General features: G+C 41.6%; 1 protein-coding gene across 1 annotated transcript in view; it reads right to left on the bottom strand.

Annotated features, from left to right (window-relative positions):
* Nucleotides 1-19,891, bottom strand: part of SCAPER (S-phase cyclin A associated protein in the ER) — a 960,370-nt gene that overhangs the window by 834,488 nt on the left and 105,991 nt on the right. The window contains 1 exon segment of the mRNA XM_030187331.1: nucleotides 11,359-11,519. Within this exon segment, the coding sequence (XP_030043191.1) occupies nucleotides 11,359-11,519 (161 nt within the window).

Here is a 19,891-nt window from a genome sequence, read left to right as displayed (position 1 = left end):
TTATATGCGCACCATTAATGGCTCTTATGTGATTTACCAAGTGTTACACGTACCCTTCCCTATTCTCCCACAATTATTGATGTACGGAGGATAATACAAAAACAGTGGGAGATGTTGCAGTACCCAGTACTGGCGGATATGTTGATAAATTCCCATTTGGATAGTTCTGACCATATTTTATTAAAAGGGGAATGTGGACATTTTGCTTGTGGTCACTGCACCTATTGTGAACATGTGTGGTGTACTACAAAAGTTCTTAATACTACACAGTGAAAAGTTTTATTATTTAAACTGTAGGACTACCTGTGATTCACCTCAGGTAATATACTGTGCTAAATGTCTATGTCAAAAATATTACATAGGTCAGACAAAAAGGAAAATAAAGTTTAGGGTTGCTCAACATTTAAATAATATCAGTTTGGCAAAAGTTGAAGCTCCTCTAGTACAACACTGGATTACTCAAGGACACAATGAGTCAGATTTTAAATTTGTTGTTTTGCAACAAGTTATCCTACCGAGAAGAGGCAATGTTTCCTAGGTTTTTAATAAAAAGAAACAAAAACTTATCTATCAGTGGGATATGGTCGAGCCCAGAGGTCTTAATAAAGAAGTTGACTGGACACTGATCATGTGACTGTTTTAAAAAAAATCTGTTAGTGGTAGTCTCTCTCGGCGCCATTTTGGGCAGACACCCACATTCTTTTGAAGCCTGACAAGAGATTTGTTTGTAAGATAATTAGTAATTTGATTTTGTATATTTTTATAAGTGAAGTGATACTTATTGATTTATATGTTTGTTTGTATGGAGGTACCCCCGATGACGTAAGTGATCGTGAAACCTGGTCCAATTCGGTGAAGAAAAGAATTTATTACACCGGATCTAACATCGCATAATAAGACACTGAGGACTTACAAGATAAGTGAATCATTACTGATGGACATAATTCTTCATGCTTTGATGGCAAAAATTATTTTGGACATGATGATTAAGATGGTCTTTGTTTCAATCTTTTTCACTCATTTTGTAACGTTTTTTGGAACATCAAATGCCTTAAATCAAAGAGGAAGTGCAATGATTGAGAAAGGTGGCTATTTATGTGAAACATATGCATTAGGGATATATTGAATGGTTTGTGCCCTCCATGATTGCAGTTTGGTATCCCTGTTGTGGATAGTTCAGAGTATCTATATATATATAAAAGGCACCACCAACGTTCTAATGAAGCCTCACTTCCGTTTTGCATGGTGGTGTAGATATCCGGTTTCACGAATCACAATCACATCCACACTAGAGGGGCAGGAGTCCTCCCCCAGCTGACAAAGCAACCCTCACTGCCCCCCCAAACGAAACACCCCCTACCCCCCTTCGCCCCATCACACAACCCCCTACCCCAAATACCCCCCTCGCAGTATCACACAAGCCCCTCCCCCTGCCACATCAACAAACCCCCTAGGAGCGCCTACAGAGACGACAGTCCCCCCTATACCCCCTCTCCCAAGTTGCCGCCGCTCCCCCCTCTCCCTCTGCCCAGCAACTTTCCCTCCAGTCCCGCCCACACACCCACCCAACAGACCTAACGTGCTGCTCCGATCTCTGCCCGAAGCTGCAGTACCGGACCAACAAAAACAACATCAGCTTTGTGTAAACAGCTCTGCAGCCGCTCCTCTCGCCTCACGTCGCTCCTACAGGGTCCTTCTCCAGGGGCACTGACGTCCAGGCGCGAGGACCGGCTGCACAGCCAACTGCCAGTCCTGATGGCCTCCTGCAGTGCCTCGCCTGCTCATTTCAAACACCTGACGCTGATTTTGTACCACCGCGCCGCCTCTGTGGATGGAGAGAGTTGCTGGCCGCACGGAGAGGGGGGAGCAGCGGCGACAACTTGGTGAGGGCGAGGGGGACAGTGGCAGCGCAGACATCGGGGGGGGGGGGGGGGGGGGGGAAGCGGTGCTAGCGCCCGTTTCATTCCTCTCTGAAACGGGCCTTTCACACTAGTCTTTAATAATATACTGTATTTGTTTAATATTGGTCTCCTAACCTGTTAAACAAATAGGGCTATACTAGCCTCTATGCGTATCTGGATATTAGCGTTTCAAGTGCTTTCCATACTGCATTCCCGTACAACATTCAATGTGGTTTATTATAAAAGTTTTACATTTTGTGGTTCTCTACTTATTAATCAGATCCTAATTATTATTTGCCATTTCTAGATAAGTGAGAAAACAAGAGGCAACTGATTCACTAGATCCAACATGGAACAGAAAAGAAGAAATCAGACCTGTGAAGAAAAACAGTCTTTTTTATCAATAAATTTTTATTAAGAGAACTTAGAAAAAAATGCAGTTCCATACCACAACATCATAGGTGTAAAACAGGACAAACTGCAACCCCCCCCCCCCCCCCCCCGCAATGGCTACAATAACAAACATTTCACTCTCCCCCCTTCTGGAGTCCTGGAGCATCTGCTGCAAATATATGTGTCCATTCGTCAGCTTCTTTATCAAAACACTGTCTCTTACAGTCCGTAAGTTTGTCAATTTCAGCAACCACCTGAACGCTATGTGACCAATCCTGGATGCTAGGGCCCATAGACTGTTTCCAATGAACAGAAATCTCACAGCGGGTTGTGGAGAGAGAAATGCACACAATCTTCAACTTCCAATTAGCTCTGCGGGAGGTCCCCACCCCCAGCAAACAAAACTTTGGGCATAGTGGTAGACACTGTAGAGAACTAAACTAATGTTTGAATTCTTCGCAATGGAGGGCTAAAGGGGAAGTGTGTCTTTTAATCCTGATAGCGCTTTTATGCTCAATTAGCCGCACATATAAGGTTCGAGAGGTTTGTCCAAATCTCAGCAGAAAGAAAGGATAAACATCGAATCCTACTACAAAATGAACAGAGATGGATTTTTAAGCTCAAAGCATGTATTCCTACAGGGCTCAACTCTAAAATTGAGTGGGTCCATTTTTTGTAAGATATATGGCTACTAGTATGCTAGCAATGGAGCTGCACACTATCCAACCAATCATTTTCTTCAGCATCTGATGTCAGCGGGGCTTAAAAGCTGCCTGTGATATCCGCCGTTGAGATTGAGCGGAAGTAAGTACGCTGTCTAAAAGATCAGGAGACAAGATTACACTGTCTCGTTTCTTTCTGTTCTCTTGTAGATTTGTCCAGTGATCCTGAAGCAGAACGCAAATTTGATACGCTGGCCGCCGTTGATCATGGTTAAAATCAACAAAGAAGCACAGAGACCAACTTTTTATTGATCTAAGTTTGTTTGACTATTGCTTAGCCGATTTAAAGATATTACATGGTTTTTGGCCAATGATGAGGAAGTCCAACCCGTTTGACTTTTTTCATATGTCAAGGGGTTTCTCGAGGCCTTTTCCTCTTAAAGAGTACTTACTTAAAATAATACTGTTTTGACTACCTAAACAACAATTTCTGACTTTCATCCGACTGATCTAGGTATCTCACCTCCATTTGTATTGTTTAGTTTACATTGAAGGTGCAGACATTTACACCTGCTCAGGAGATAAAATAAATGCGTAAATCATTACTGTCCATTCTCTACCCAAACTCCTCCCCTGAGCATGCCTATTCTTCTTTTGCGTGTATCCTAATTTTGTAGGAGGCATTTTATATGTCAAAATGTTTTATAAAATTATACTTTTATGCATCTGCAAAGTCATATAATTACCTCTAATTGTATTATGTGGGCCTTTTACAAGGGCGCGCTAGCATTTTTATAGCATGCTAAAAATAAGAATGCGCGAACCCCACAGACACCCATATATTCCTATGGGCGTCTCTAGCATTTAAAAACACTACCGCACCTTTGAAAAAGACCTCCTATGATTGCTACATTTTATATATTTTGTAGTTAAATGTGTCTCTATAGATTTATTAATTTCAGATTAATTTAAAATTTGTATTCTGCCTTTTTAACAATAAACCTAGGCAAAGTGGATTGCAAGTAAAAGTACAGGCATTACAATACACATCTGTATATTGTTGGTCAGCAATGGTTTGGCCCTCCTCTACCCAAAAATAAAAATCGATAGGTGCTGTTTGTAATAAAATTAAAGTGGGCTACATCAACGCCAGATCCGCAGTAAACAAAACAACAATATTAACAGACTGGATCATGTCTGATAACCTTGATCTACTTTTCATCAATGAAACCTAGATCCATGATCAAAAGGACCCAATAATATTAGACTTATGCCCTCCAGGATACAAAAATCAAACAATGGACTAGAAAGGAAAAGAGAGGTGGAGGCATAGCACTAATCTATCGATCCCATTTTGCCACTGAAACCTCTGCCGAGTCCATAACACCTCAACTTGAAATTGCCTCAATCAGAATCCACAGCAAAACCCTGCGTGATCACCTGAACTGCATCATATTCTATAGACCACCATGTAATTGGAATGAAAGTCAGACAAACCTCATGGACTTCATTTCAAACACTTTTGTAGCCAACTCCAATATACTAATATTAGGAGACATTAACCTTCACCTAGAAGACCCAAACTCCACTAACGCACGAGAATGCAAAGAATTCCTCCACTTATGGGACCTCAAATGGCCACACTTGCAAGCAACCCATGTTAAAGGGCACACATAGACCTCATCGCACACAAACTGTCAATAGACCAGAACCTAATAATAACAGATATTAAATGGACAGGAAAACCATGGACCGATCACTATAAACTAAACTTATCCCTAAAATGGCAGAAGAAGGGTTCATACCATACACAAGAACACACAACTTACACCACAAGAGGTCAAGTAGATTCGAAAACATTCTGGCAACAATTATACAAGAACAAATTGACAACACAAACGGACTCCATACACTACCTCATAGAATGGGATAAAAGATGTAGAAGCATACTAGATGAAATAGCACCCTTGCGAACCAGAACCTCAAGCAGACACAACACGATACCATGGTTCAACGATGAATTGAAAAAGCTAAAAACACAATCCAGGAAACTCAAACGAGCATGGAATAAAACAAAAGATGAACACACACTCAACGCATGGAAGCAAACACAAAGAAAATATAAATACGCAATAAGACAGACCAAAAGGTCATACTACAAAACTAAAATTGGGACAGATTACAAAAACACGAAGAAACTATACCAACTCAAGAACAAATTACTAGACACCACCTTGGTCACCAAAACTAATTCAGACATCCAACCGGCAGACAAACATGATAAATACTTCAGTGAAAAAATTGCAAACCTACGCAACACGCTACCTCATGACACCACCGATATTGAAAACCTCCTCAATGGTTTGGACCCAAACCTTGGAGAATATCCGGCTGACCGAACCTGGTCAAAATTCACACTCCTCACCGCTGAAAAAGTCAGCCAAGCGCTTAGTAGGTTCTCCAAAACTCACTGTAATTTGGATATCTGTCCCAGCTATCTAATAAAATCCGCCCCTGACCGCTTTATCACCGACCTCACATCCCACCTAAACTACATGCTTCAGCAAGGCCTCTTCCCTAAGGAAAAGGGCAATATCCTACTTACCCCAATACCAAAAGACACCAATAAAAAAGCAAATGATATCACCAACTACCGCCCAGTAGCATCAATCCCACTGGCAATCAAATTGATGGAAAGCATGGTAACCAAACAACTTACTGATTACATAAGCAAATTCTCAATACTACACGAATCACAATCAGGATTTCATCCCCTCCACAGCACTGAAACAGTACTAATAACCCTCCTAGCCAAAGTCAAGAAGGAAATATCAACGGGTAAAAGCATACTACTCCTCCAATTCGACAAGTCTAGTGCATTCGACATGGTAAACCATAACATACTGCTAAGACTACTAGATTACTTCGGGATCAGCGGAAACATACTCAGTTGGATCAAGGGCTTCCTGACCAACAGAACATACCAAGTGAAGTAAACTTCAAACATATCAACACAGTGGAAAGCAGACTGCGGAGTACCCCAAGGTTCACCACTATCACTGATCCTCTTCAACCTAATGATGACCCCATTAGCTAAGTCCTTATCTGACAAAGGCCTCAACCCATTCATTTATGCAGACGATGTCACTATATACATTCCCTACAATTCTAAACTGACAGAAATCACTGACAAACTCAAGCTCAGCCTGAACATCATGGATTCATGGGCAAATGCATTCCAACTAAAACTCAACACAGAAAAAACACAATGTCTTATCCTCTCATCCCAATACAATGCGGGAAACCCCCACAAGTATAAGCACACCAGATCTTACCCTTCCTGTTTCAGACAGCCTGAAAATCCTCGGAGTTACATTGGACCATAACCTTACACTAGAGAGCCAAGTGAAATCCACAACTAAGAAAATATTCCACTCAATGTGGAAACTCAAACACGTGAAACTTCGCAACCTCATACAATCAATGGTACTAAGCCACGCAGATTACTGCAACGGAATTTATGTGGAATGCAAAGAACAAATCCTAAAGAAACTTCAGACCGCTGAAAACACGGCAGCTAGGCTGATATTTGGAAAAACGCGACTTGAAAGCGCAAAACCCTTACGTGAAAAACTACTGTGGCTACCAATCAAAGAACGAATTACCTTCAAAATCTGCACCATGGTTCACAAAACTATCTACGGCGAAGCTCCGGGATACATGACTGACCTAATAGATCTACCAACAAGAAACACATCTGGTTCAGCATGAACATACCTAAATCTCCACTACCCAAGCTGAAAAAGGACTTTTTTCCTACTTGAACACACAACTATGGAACGCATTACCAAAAGCCATGAAAACAACGTACGACCACCTAAACTTCCTGAAAGCACTAAAAACTAATCTGTTCAAAAAGGCATACCCTACCGAATCAACTTAACTGCCAAAACCTTGCAACACAATGAAACCAAAACAAGTAATGGCATAACATAACTCTTCCGTTCGACGATTCCCTATATGTCTGTTCCAATGATCCTTATTCTACCACTACATCACCTTGTAACTGTCTATACTGAAGTCGGCGTACGTACGCCTCTCTGGTACTATGTAAGCCACATTGAACCTGCAAATAGGTAGGAAAATGTGGGATACAAATGTAACAAATAAATAAATTTATGGAGAACCAAGAAAGGAGTAGAGGGTGACACAGGGCTCCACAAGACAGGAGAATTTGCTTCTAAAGTCTTTATTAGGCACCAAAATGGAGTCCCAACACGGGCCTCTGTTTCAACAGGGAAACCGCATGCTTCAGGGGTCACAGGACTTTGTGTAGTCAATGGTGCTGGGCTGGAACCTATGGTATACAGCATACAAAACTGCCAGGCAGCAGGAAATCCTGCCAAAATATGGCAGCATTCAAGAGTGCTGTCATCATCAGACCAACACCAGTGACTACACAGAGTCCTGTGACCCCTGAAACAGGCAATTTTCCCACCAAAACACAGGCCCGTGTCGGGTCTCCATTTTGGTGCCTGATAAAGACTTTAGATGTGAATTCTCCCGTCTTGTGAGCTGTGTGTCACTCTTTTCTCCTTTTTTAGTTCTCCATTGTTTCCCGAAGAGGGCATCCTCCTATTCCCCTTGTGTAATAATTTATATGCATTTTGCTGTACCTCATCTAGACTTGTTGATGGTGTAATATATTTTTTTTAATAAAACACATTTTTGGAAATTCCTCTTTATCCACACAAACAATATGTTAATTAAGAGGTATGGATATATGCATTCACTTGACTAAATGCCTAACATATATGTGTTTATTATTCTGAGGCAAAGGCTGTAAATGGTACACCCGACTACCATGAACAGAAAATATTGCTGGAAATCATGGTTTCCTGGTAGGTAAATGGATGGCCAGGCTGAAGGCCTACCCAGTGAAGCCTCCAAAACCAATGATAGTTTACGGCTTATAGTTTATTAAAATTCAATATACCACAGGCTTATGCAGATCACAATATTAAAAAGAATAAAAGAAAAAAATTCCATTAAACATAATACGAAGGTACCTAAATGGTCCCTAAATAGCAGATGAAGTTTAATGTGAGAAAGTGCAAAGTGATGCATGTGGGAAAGAGGAACCCGAACAATAGCTACGTAATGCAAGGTTCCACGTTAGGAGTCACCGACCAAGAAAGAGATGTTGATGATACGTTGAAATCCTCTGCTCAGTGTGCTGCTGCGGCTAAGAAAGCAAGTTGAATGTTAGGTATTATTAGGAAAGGAATGGAAAACAAAAGTGAGGACGTTATAATGCCTTTTGTATCAGTCCATGGTGTGACCGCACTTCGAATATTGTGTTCAATTCTGGTCACCGCATCTCAAAAAGGATATAGTGGAATTGGAAAAGGTGCAGAGAAGGGCGACGAAAATGATAAATGGGATGGGACGACTATGAGGAAAGGCTGAAGCGTCTAGGGCTCTTCAGCTTGGAGAAGAGACAGCTGAGGGGAGATATGATAGAGGTCTATAAAATAATGAGTGGAGTGGAACAGGTGCACGTGAATCGTTTGTTTACTCTTTCCAAAAATACTAGGACTAGGGGGCATACGATGAAGCTACAAAGTAGTATACGAATCAGAGAAAATGTTTCTTCACTCAACGTGTAATTAAACTCTGGAATTCGTTGCCAGAGAATGTGGTAAAGGCGGTTAGCTTAGTGGGGTTTAAAAAGGGTCTGGACAGCTTCCTAAAGGAAAAGTCCAAAGACCATTATTAAATTGACTTGGGGAAAATCCACTGCTTATTTCTGGGATAAGCAGCATAAAATGTATTGAGTTTTCTAGGATCTTGCCAGGTATTTGTGACCTGGATTGGCCACTGTTGGAAACAGGATGCTAGGCTTGATGGACCTTTGGTCTGTCCCAGTGTGGCAATACTTATGTACTTATGTACTTATAACATATTCATACAAGACATCTTATCAAACACTCATAATAATATATACAGATAGCCTTCAGCAGATCCACACTATCTCCCTGGAAACTGAACACTAAAAGTATGCATAAATAAATGTTTTTGTTTATTAGTCAAGCTTTATATACCACCAAATTCTGAAAACAGGTCAATGCAGTTCACAGTCAAAAATTAAAAGAAAGGAACGCGATAAAGAAACAGGACAGAAATCACTCACTCAGAGTTAAAGAGTAAAGTCGATGCAGAAGTACCTGGCAAAATTGGGGAACTGGGCATTTAATAATGCAATGAAATTTAGGATGGATAAGTGCAAAAAATGATCTTAACTATAGGTATACAATGCAATGTATTTAATGGTACTTATGCTGATATTGTATCTTGTCAAGCAAGGGTCTCCCAAGGATCATGTCTTTCTGAAATATTTTTTAATCTCTTTCTTTTACCACTTTGTACATTAATGTGCCTTGGTTTGAAATACAAACTTTATGCAGATGATATATTTGATTTTGATTCCAACTGAGAACTCTTTTAATGAAAGCTTTGCGATGCTACGTTTATGTCTTGCTAGCATTATCAGTGAATGAAGGGGAATCATTTAAAACTGAACATTTCTAAAACCCAAATCTGTTACTTTCAAGTTCTTTTGACATTGCTGTTCCTAATCTATTTAATCAGTGGAGATTCCTATTTTGAGTGAGATTCAGGATCTCAGAATTCAGTTTGATTCTTAACTCACAATGAAGAAGTAGGTCCTGAATGTAATTCGTAAGGTCTTTTATAAGCTTAGAATAGTTAGACATGTTAAACCTTATGTTACTAACTTGAATTTCCGCAAGATAGTCCAAACGGTGGTTTGTCCTTTAATAGATTATTGTAATGGCTTGTTTATTGGTATTACAATGAATTCACTTAGGGCACTTCAGGTCACTCAAAATTCTATAGTGAGGGTGATGACATCTCATTTTAGTCAAATCTCTCACATTTTGAAGTCCTTACATTGGTTACCTATGAAATATTGTATTGTATTTAAAATTTTGCTGTGAGTTTTTAAGCCTATTAATGGACTTGTCTCTCCTATGTTATGTTCTGCTTTGAGATTTTACCAACCAACACATCTCTTGAGATCCTCTCAGAACAACTTTCTTGATGTACTATCTTTTCGGCTGGTACGAATGGAGGAGTATAGATCCTCCATTTTTTTTTATCACAGACCCAAAACTATGGAACATGCTACCTGTTGAGCTTCATTCGACACAGAATATATCACAATTCAAGAAAGGTTTTCATATCTTTCTTTTTCTTCAAGCACATGGACCAATGGAACAATAAAAACAAATAACTGTAACATACTGTGCATAGTTCTGTTATATTACTGATTGTCAGTTCTGATGAGATATTTTTATTATATCTTGTTTTGTAATATTTCATTCTTTTATGTATGTGATTTTGTTCCTCGCTTAGAATTTTATGATAATGCAGGTTATAAATACATTTTATTATTATTATAACCAAAAAAAAAGAATGAATTAAAAAAAAAACAATGGAGTTGATATCTAAAGCGATTTAAGTTGCCAGAAATGGATCTTAGCCAGTTAAATTGCTTGTGCAGGGCTATCTGCTGATATTCAATAGCAGTTAACTGGTTCATACTGCTGAATTTCACCACTGGCTGCTAAACAAATCTATTTTGGGTGCGGTCTGGGTGCTGAGTCAGCACTTACGCAGTTAGGTGCTGATATTAAGCATTTAACTGCCTAAGTTTAGCTGTCAAATTGGACCGCAAAAAAGTCTTCTTAACTGCATAAGTGACACTGCATAAATATAAGTGCTGAATATCGCATTAACTGCATATGAGATAGCGAGCCAAAATGTCTCCTGGTCATAGTGACATCTTTATCTTAACCTCAATGTTCTATATTTTAGTTGGCAGCAATAACATGGCTGCCATTGTCAGCATTTTACAAAACAATGCTAGGAAAAATGATAAAGGTATCCCAATGAGAGAAAGATAGCTGTTATTCTGGTTTGTGAGAAGCTTAGATAAAAGCCAAGTAAGCAAGGCAGCAAACTATGATATATAGCCCACCACTTAGGAAATTGAGCAAGATGGAGACAAGGAAATAGGAAGACATGTAATGAAAATGCAAAAGTAGAAAGAAGTCGACACTATGAATTATACCTTAAACTAATAATCTGCAAAATAATCCTAAACACGGTCTTTCAAACCATTCTCAAGTTCCACTTTTCATTTTGTTTTAAAGAAAATGGTTCTTCTGGAAAAAGAAGCATGCAAGTGGTAGTTAACCTAGGCAAAGTTGATGCCAGTATAATTAAAGAAAGCTTTACTTTTGAATTGCAACACTATACTTAACTATTTATCTATGACTTATGGTAAACAACTAAAAATGCTACTGGATGACACTTGCCATTCTTCCGTGATGTTTTTTGCGTTGAAGCTAGCGCACTAGACTGTGCATTTCCGTGAGCTGAACGGCCTGAGGTATTTCCATGGTTAGCTTTTACTTTATCAGCCCAGCTTACACCTGATGGAGCAAGTCGGGTGCTGGGAACAGTCATTGAGGGACCCCTAAGCAAAAAAGAAATACAAAAATTATTATACATTTCTGGAATCTAAGATATACATTGAACACAAAATTCAAAGTACGACATGTATCTATAGTTGAAGATACAATTAATTTTTAGAAGAAATTGTTTTTAAATAAAAATACTGTAAATATATGGTCATTACCCCAGTACTTTGATAATTGTATCTCATCTCCCTTAGTTTCTTCCTCAGGACAAGCCCTACCATACAGCAACCGGAATGTCCATATATAGCTCTACTTTTCAACCCCTACTGGTATGCAAAGGAAGCCCCACAATCAGTCTCTGCACATGGTCTCACATCCTTTTGCATCTCCCACAGGCTGCCCCCTGCTTTTCTTCTATTCTTTTCTCATATTTCTCACCCATACTGTTTATCATATTGTTCTCTGTATATATTAATCAGGCAATTTGTATATATTAATTAAGCAATACAGAATATGGGCAAAGCAAAGTAACTTACAGTGATCGCAATGTTGGACCGACCCATAACATCACATACATTTCACAGAATAGTCACGTAGCTGAGATATGTGAATAAATGATCAATGTGCAGAAGTGGGTGAAATTTTGGCTTGCAGATATAATTTATCTTCAAAACCTTAAGGTGCTACCTAATCATCAGAATTCACTTGGGAACTGTCGGCAAGTCAATGCTGAAGACTTTTGGTTTGCAATAGTAAGTAAGGGAGCAGAGGAGTGGCCAAGTGGTTAGGGTGGTGGACTTTGGTCCTGGGGAACTGAGTTTGATTCTCACTTCAGGCACAGGCAGCTCCTTGTGACTCTGGGCAAGTCACTTAACCCTCCATCGCCCCATGTAAGCCGCATTGAGCCTGTCATGAGTGGGAAAGTGCGGGGTACAAATGTAACAAAAATAAAAAAAATAAATAAAACTATCTACAAACAAAAGATTTGATTTAAAAAAAAAAACAAGAAAAAGAAATATACGCATTGAGGTGTTAATGGCATTTAAAAACATGAATATTTTTAATTTTACAGCACAGGGATGAATGTTTATCCTAAATGCTTAATTCAAATACTCATCTGGGTATGTACCAATAATGTAGAGGTAAATGGACAATTTAGAACCCTGATTTGATCCACCAAGATTTTTTTTTCCCTTAGACACAGTGAGAGTAATTTTAATACTGTCTGCTTTGGACAAAATCCATGGGTGCTTCTTGTCTAAGGACTGTGCACCAATTTTTGAAACTGTTTGTGGGAACAGACTTTTCCTGTAAGTACATTCTCTAGATTGTGAGCCCAATATGGACAGAAAAAGTACCTGCATATAATTATAAACTGCAACGCACTGTACGCTAGCTGTAAAGAACAGACTATCAAAAAACTCCAAACTGCTCAGAATACTGCCGCCAGACTCATATTTGGAAAAACTAAATATGAAAGTGCAAAACCCTTAAGAGAGAAACTTCACTGGTTCCCACTTAAGGAATGAATTGTGTTCAAAATCTGCACGATTGTACACAAAATCATTTACGCAGACGCTCCAATATACATGCTAAACCTTGTGGACCTACCTCCCAGAAACGCCACAAGATCATCCCGCAAATTTCTCAACCTGCACTTCCCCAGCTGTAAAGGATTAAAATACAAGTTGATGCATGCCACTACCTTCTCTTACATGAGCATGCAGTCATGGAACGCACTACCTACAGACCTGAAAACAATCAACTAAACAACTATCTTTCGCAAATCTCTGAAGACATACTTCTTCAACAAAGCCTACAATGAGAACCGATAACCTCACTAATTCAACTCAACAACCCACTCAGTTACGAAAATCCACCTCTATAACCTCAACAACCCACTCAGTTATGAAAATCCACCTCTATAACTACCCTAATTACTCCTTTCCTTCTTCTCTCTTCCCTACTTAACCTCTGCACAATACTAACTGTATCTAATATCTTGGAATGACATTGTTAACAAAATTATGTAAGCCACATTGAGCCTGCAAATAGGTGGGAAAATGTGGGATACAAATGCAATAAATATTAAATAAAATAGATATCCTATCATGCTCAAGCTAACTGGTCCAAGCTAAGATAAACATATAATAAACATGCCAAGCCAACAAAAACTGCTGGAAAATTCAAAGTAAACAGCAACAACCAGCTAAGTTCCTCCTGCAATTGGGAGATTTAGAATAAAATAATTTGCTGCCTCTGCAGAGGTAAAAAAAAACAATTTTGACCAGCTGACACAATCCGAAGTCACGCTGGATAAAGTAAGGCACACAAAATCTGCTGAGCATAAAGTTCAGTGCATAGGGGAACAAAAGCTTTTCGTTGTGTATTTTAGCAGTATAATCCTGAAAGCAAAAACTTTCTGATGATTATAATCCAAACATTGTCCACCAAGTAAGGCTTCCAGGAAAGCTCGCTTGTGCGCAAAATGCTGAACACGAAAAACAATCATCTTGGGACGTGCCTGACCACCAGCCTTAATGCCTATCCAATGGGCCCATTTAATTTTAAAAGGGTCTTCAAAAGATATCAAATGTAAGTAGTATACTATGCCATATTTTGTATTGTTATTTGAATATTTTTACTGCTGTGATTGTCTATTGCTAATGCCTTCAAAAACGCGGTAAATAAATCCTAATAAATAAATAACCCAAAAATTGAGGAAGCCAAGTCTCTAAAGTCTTCACCAGATTTGCATCCTTCAGGGACTCAGAAAGTCCAACCAGATGCAAATTATGGTGTCAGGCTCTGCCCTCCATATCCTCCACTTTGTGTTCCATCTGCTTAAGGATGAGTCAAAGTTGATCCACAGCATGCGATGCATTCTGTGTCCCAGTCTCCAGTACACCCACATGATGCTGCTGAGCATCAAGCTCCAGATCCATGTTATCCAAACGCTCATGAGCGGCCTCAATTTGATCATGCATTTGCTGTAATTTAGCAATTCAAACCAGCTTCCACGACCACCAAATTTCTGTCACAATTTCCTTAGTCCAATCAGAACCAAAGAACTCAGCAGGGCCGACTGAATCTCAATCTTGGCTTCAGCTCCCCACATTTTCTCCACAGTCCTACGGGTCAATCTCAATGCCATAACACAAACCAATTCTTCAAACTCTGCAACACTCCAAAGCTAGTACACAACTAAAGGCAAAGAAGCTTAAATCAGTGGGTAGACGGAGGAGCTGAACAGGCAGCCTCCTTTCTTTCTCTAGGCATCATGTGATCCTACACGCTGAGACCACTTTTAGAGCAGCTGTAAAATGGTAAGCACTATTGCACTGAGGTGAACCCTCACGGATTTGGTCTTAAGACCAGACTCAGAGTGGTGTATAAGGTACTCAAGCAGGGTCTGTGTAGGGCAGGAAAGAAGATCTAGGGACTTGCCCTCAGATCAGCCAGCAAACCTCCTCCATTTGAAAGACTAACACGTCTTGGTGGAATCTTTCCTGGAAGCCAGCACGACTCTGGAGATACCCTCAGGAAGATGAAAGGAAGCAAATTCTAAGCTCTCAATATCCAGGCTGTGAAGGTCAGATTGGAAGTTGGGATGTAGAAGAGATCCCTCATTCTGCAAGATAAGGATCAGAAAACACTCCAATCTCCAAGGTACTTCGGAGGACAACTCCAGAAGTAGAAGGAACCAGATCTGCCTAGGCCAGAATGGAGCAAAATCAGAATCATGGTTTCGTGGTCTTGATTGAGTTTCAGCAAAGTTTTCCCCCCAAGAGGGATGGGTGGATACACATACAGAAGACCGGTCCCCCAATGAAAGAGGAAGGCATCCGACGCTAGTCTGTCATGGGCCTTGAACCTGGAGCAGAACTGAGGGACTTTGTGATTGAACTCAGTGGCAAAGAGATCCACCAGTGGGGGGAGGCCACACATTCAGAAGATCTTGCGGGCAACGTCCATACTGAGTGACCACTCATGCGGTTGCATGACCCTGCTCAGTCTATTGGCGAGGGTGTTGGATTTGCCCACCAGGTAAATGGCCTTGAGGAGCATCCCATGCTGGACTGCCCAGTGTCACATCCAGACAGCCTCCTGACATAGTGGGCTGATCCGGTATCCCTCTGCTAGTTGGATTAGTGCATTGCAACCTGACTGTCTGTTTGAATGAGTACAATTTGGTTGTACAGACAATCTCTGAACGCCTTTAGAGCGGTCCAGATTGCCCATAGCTCCAGGAGATTGAGTTGAAGATCTGATTCCTGATCTGACCAAGCACCCTGGGTGTGAAGTCCATCCACATGAGCTCCCCACCCTAGGCAGGATGCATCTATTGTCAGCATATTCCGGGGCTGAGGAATTAGGAATGGAAATCCCATAGTCAAATTGGACCAAATTGTCTGGTGGTGGAGGCTGAACCAACTCTGGTGGTATTCAGATGACATCCACTAGGTTCCCTGAGGCTTGGCACCACTGGGAAGCTAGGGTCCCCACTGGGCAGGTCTCATTTGAAGACATGCCGTGGGCATGACATGGAGGCCATGTGGCCTAACAATCTCAACATTGTCCGAGCTGTGACCTGGCTTGCTCAGTCCTGAGTGAGCAACAAGACTATCCACCCTTGGTACAGGGAGAAAAGTCCACACCTGCTGCATGTCTAGCAGGGCTACGATGAACTCCAATTGCTGAATGGGATGGAGATGGGATTTAGGGTAGTTTAAATCAACTCAGGTAGTTCCAACACCTGAATAGCTCTCTGTATGGACTCCTGAGCACTGACTTTTGACATGTTCATCATCAGCCAATCGTCCAGAAAGAGGAACACATGGACTCCCAGTCTGCATAGTGACGCTGCAACTACTGCAAGACACTTGGTGAAAATCCTGGGAGTCAATGCAAGGTCAAAAGGCAACACGCAGTGAAGTGTCCCCAGCCAAAATAGAAGATACTTCCTGTGACCTGGAAGTATCAATATGTGAGTGTAAGCATCCTTGAAGTCCACAGAGCACAGTCAATCGTTTTCCTGAATCATGGGAAGAAAGATGCCCAGGAAAACAATCCTGAACTTTTTTTTTTAGCCAGGAATTTGTTCAGGACCCTTAGGACTAGGATGGGATGCATCTCCCATTTTCTTGGGCACAAGGAAGTACTTGGAATAGAATCCCTCCCCTTCTTCCCCTGGTGGAACGGGCTCGACTGCAAGGACCTTCAGAAGGGTGGAGAGTTCCACTGCAAGTACCTGCTTGTGTTGAGAACTAAAGTGAGACACTCTCAGTGGGCAATTTCGTGGTCTTTGACACCAATACAGGGCATAACCGAGACGGACTATTTGGAGAACCTACTGGTTGGTAAGAAGGGGCCACTTTTCTTGGAAGAAATTCAGCCTCCCCCCGACCAGTAGGTCATCTGGGGAAGTCACCATTACTGAGGCTATGCCCTGCTGGAGTCAGTCAAAAGCTCGTCCCCGGCTTTGACTGGGCAGTAGGCTGGGCTTTGGGTGCATGCTGTTGATGAGAACAAGCAAACTGGAACTGAGCTTGCTGAGGCTGGCAAGGAAAATACTTATGTCTCTGAGAGTAGTAAGGACCCCCCCCCCCCCTCTTCAACTTGACAAAAACCTCCAAGATGAGGAGGAAGGTACAGAATATGTCTGGTGGGAAAGAGTGTCAATGGTGTCAGTGGGTTTCCTGATAAAGCCTGCAACATCCTCCACCTTGTCTCTCCAAAATGTCTGTCTCCCCTGTACATGGCATCCACCAACCTCTGTTGGACTGCAGGGTCCAAGTCAGAGACACGCAGCCATGAGAGTCTGCGCATTGCTATGCTCTGGACAGAGATCATGGATGCCACATCAAAGGTGTCACAGGCACCCCTGGCCAAGAACTTTCTACATGCCTTCTGCTGCTTGACCAACTGGAGAAGAGATTCAGCCTTTTACTTTGGGAGAGAATCTGTCAAATCAAGATTCCGTAAGTATAGGCTCTTGTAGAGCTGGGTAAGATTGAATACGGGAGATGAGAATAGAGGCCCGACACATGTTTCACCCAAAAGAATCCACGGTTCTAACTTCTCTGCCAAGGAGCGCTGAAACACAGACCCTAGAACTCCTGGCTCTTTTGAGCATGGATTCCACCAAAAAGGAATGATGAGGCAACTGAGGTTTGCCAAACCCTGGAGAACTCTGGATACGATACATGGTGTCTATCTTCTTGGGCACGACAGGGACAGACTCCCAGTTCTTTACCTGAATATCTTTCAGGATCTGGTGAAGGGGACCCATCACAGCCTCTCTAGGAGGAGATTCATAGTCCAGGACCTCAAACACCTCAGCCCTGGGTTTGCCCTCTGTCTCCAAATGAATGGGAATACCAACCGCCATTTCCTGTACAAAACCTGGGAAGGAAAGACACTCAGGTGGAGACTTCCTCCTTTCCTCTGGAAAGGAGGAGTCAGATGGGATACTGTCCAACTGACAGCTGACATCCCTTCACAATGTTATAACCATGAACTACCCAGACCTCCATCTGTTTTTCTGATTTTACTTTCCTTGTTATCTCTGTTGATACTGAAGTTCATTCCAGCTTATATTGTGGGCTAACATCAGCAGTTGTTTAATTATTTTTCCTGTAAACTTTTTAATTACAGTGTTTATTTTCTATTATACCAACATTTCTGTATGGGCATATTGGTGTCAATTATATTTTGTTAAAACTGATACATAAAAAGCTTTAAAAAAAGGAATGATCCAAACTGCAACAAATAATTAAAAACATGAATTGTACTGGGGAATCTGATTATTTTCTTGCTTTTGTCTTGAATCATTTTTAAGCAATCTGATAATACAATCATTAAAATAAAACTCCAAAACATACATACAATAGTAAATCCCAAGTTGAACAAAATCCAGTATTAGTTAATGTATTTTGAAAACCTGACATGTTTCAGCATTTCATCAGCTTCAGGGATTTAGGATTTTTTTTTATTTTTTTTAAAGAAGCTACATTAAGCAGCATGGGGTTTTACTGTGTGGTAGACAGTGCAGACCCATGTAATGGCTACTACAAATTAAAACCAGCAGCATAGTACAAAACCCACACTAAGTCCTTAACACAGGTAGGGGCAGGAGGTGGGCATGACATGGGCGGGTCAAAGGAGTGGCTGACTGTGACAGCAAGCATGTGGGTTCGTACCATGTGCTGTTATGACTGTTAAAATAGCATAACTGCACTTACTGTGACCTCAAGACATACACAATGTTGCAAGTCCTTGGTTCCACCCCTTACACTGCCATCCTGCCCCTAACACCCTAATAAGATCCCCCAACTCACCCCCCCCCCCAACGTTTGATCCCTCAAGAAGCCCCTCCCCTGAATCCAAACCCTGCCCATATTTCCATGAAAACCTTTCCCATCTCACTATGACCCCCCAGAACTTACCAAAGGTGAACCCTTGCAGTCCAGTGGGCAGGGATGGGAGTGGCTCCCACACCATTAGACCCTGTGCAACAAAATGCCAGCCATCATCCTTAGTTTTACTTTCATTATACTTCTGCTGGGGTGGGGCATCCTTCTATATAAGGTGAAATTCAGTGTTGGGGATTGGGGGTGACAGCGTGTCTGCAATGGATTTTGTCTCCTCTCTCTTGAATTTTTCTGTTTTATCCCTATTATTTTCCCTATCCTATCAATTTAATTGGAGTCCTTTTCTGGCTATGTTTTAGTCTGTAAACCACTTGGCAACATTGATAGGCAGTATAGTAAATACCAAATAAACAAACAATAAAGCAGCTTAACAGCTGTATTTTTTTTATTAGCTGGAGGTGTTTAATGGAGTAAAGAAGTTAAATTTGTTCATACCTGTTAACCTGCTTTCTCGTCAACTCTGCTAGATCTGTCCAGACAAGTAGTAGGAAGGAGACACCAGTGGCGTACCAAGGGGGGGGGGGGGGCGGTGGGGGAAGTCCGCCCCGGGTGCACGCCGCTGGGGGGGGTGCCGCGCGCCTGTCAGCTCTTCGTTTTCATGCTCCCTTTGCCCCGGAACAGGTTACTTCCTGTTCCGGGGCAGAGGGAGCATGAAAACGAAGAGCCGGCAGGCGCACGGCACCCCCCCCCCCCCAGCGGCGTGCACCAGGGGGGGGGGGGGTCTTTCGCCGGGGGGGAGGGGCGCTGCACCCAGGGGGCGGGGCGCATCGGCAATCCACCCCGGGTGTCAGTCTCCCTAGGAACGCCACTAGGGAGACACTACCCATACGTTCTGCACTGGTCTAGTAAAGATGAACATGCAGGGAGTCCAAGATGGCCGCAGAGTGAACCAGACGTGCTTTTGAGCTCCGAGGGTTTTTTCCTTATATTTGAATTTTGAAAAATGCCGAAGAGGCAGAGCTGCTGCTACTGCAGCCCAGCAGCAAAGACCTAGC

This window comes from Microcaecilia unicolor, chromosome 1, assembly GCF_901765095.1.
Source record: "Microcaecilia unicolor chromosome 1, aMicUni1.1, whole genome shotgun sequence".
Classification (NCBI taxonomy): Eukaryota; Metazoa; Chordata; class Amphibia; order Gymnophiona; family Siphonopidae; genus Microcaecilia; species Microcaecilia unicolor.
The sequence above is the reverse complement of the archived record's forward strand: the minus strand, read 5'-3'. Positions and strand labels throughout refer to the sequence as shown.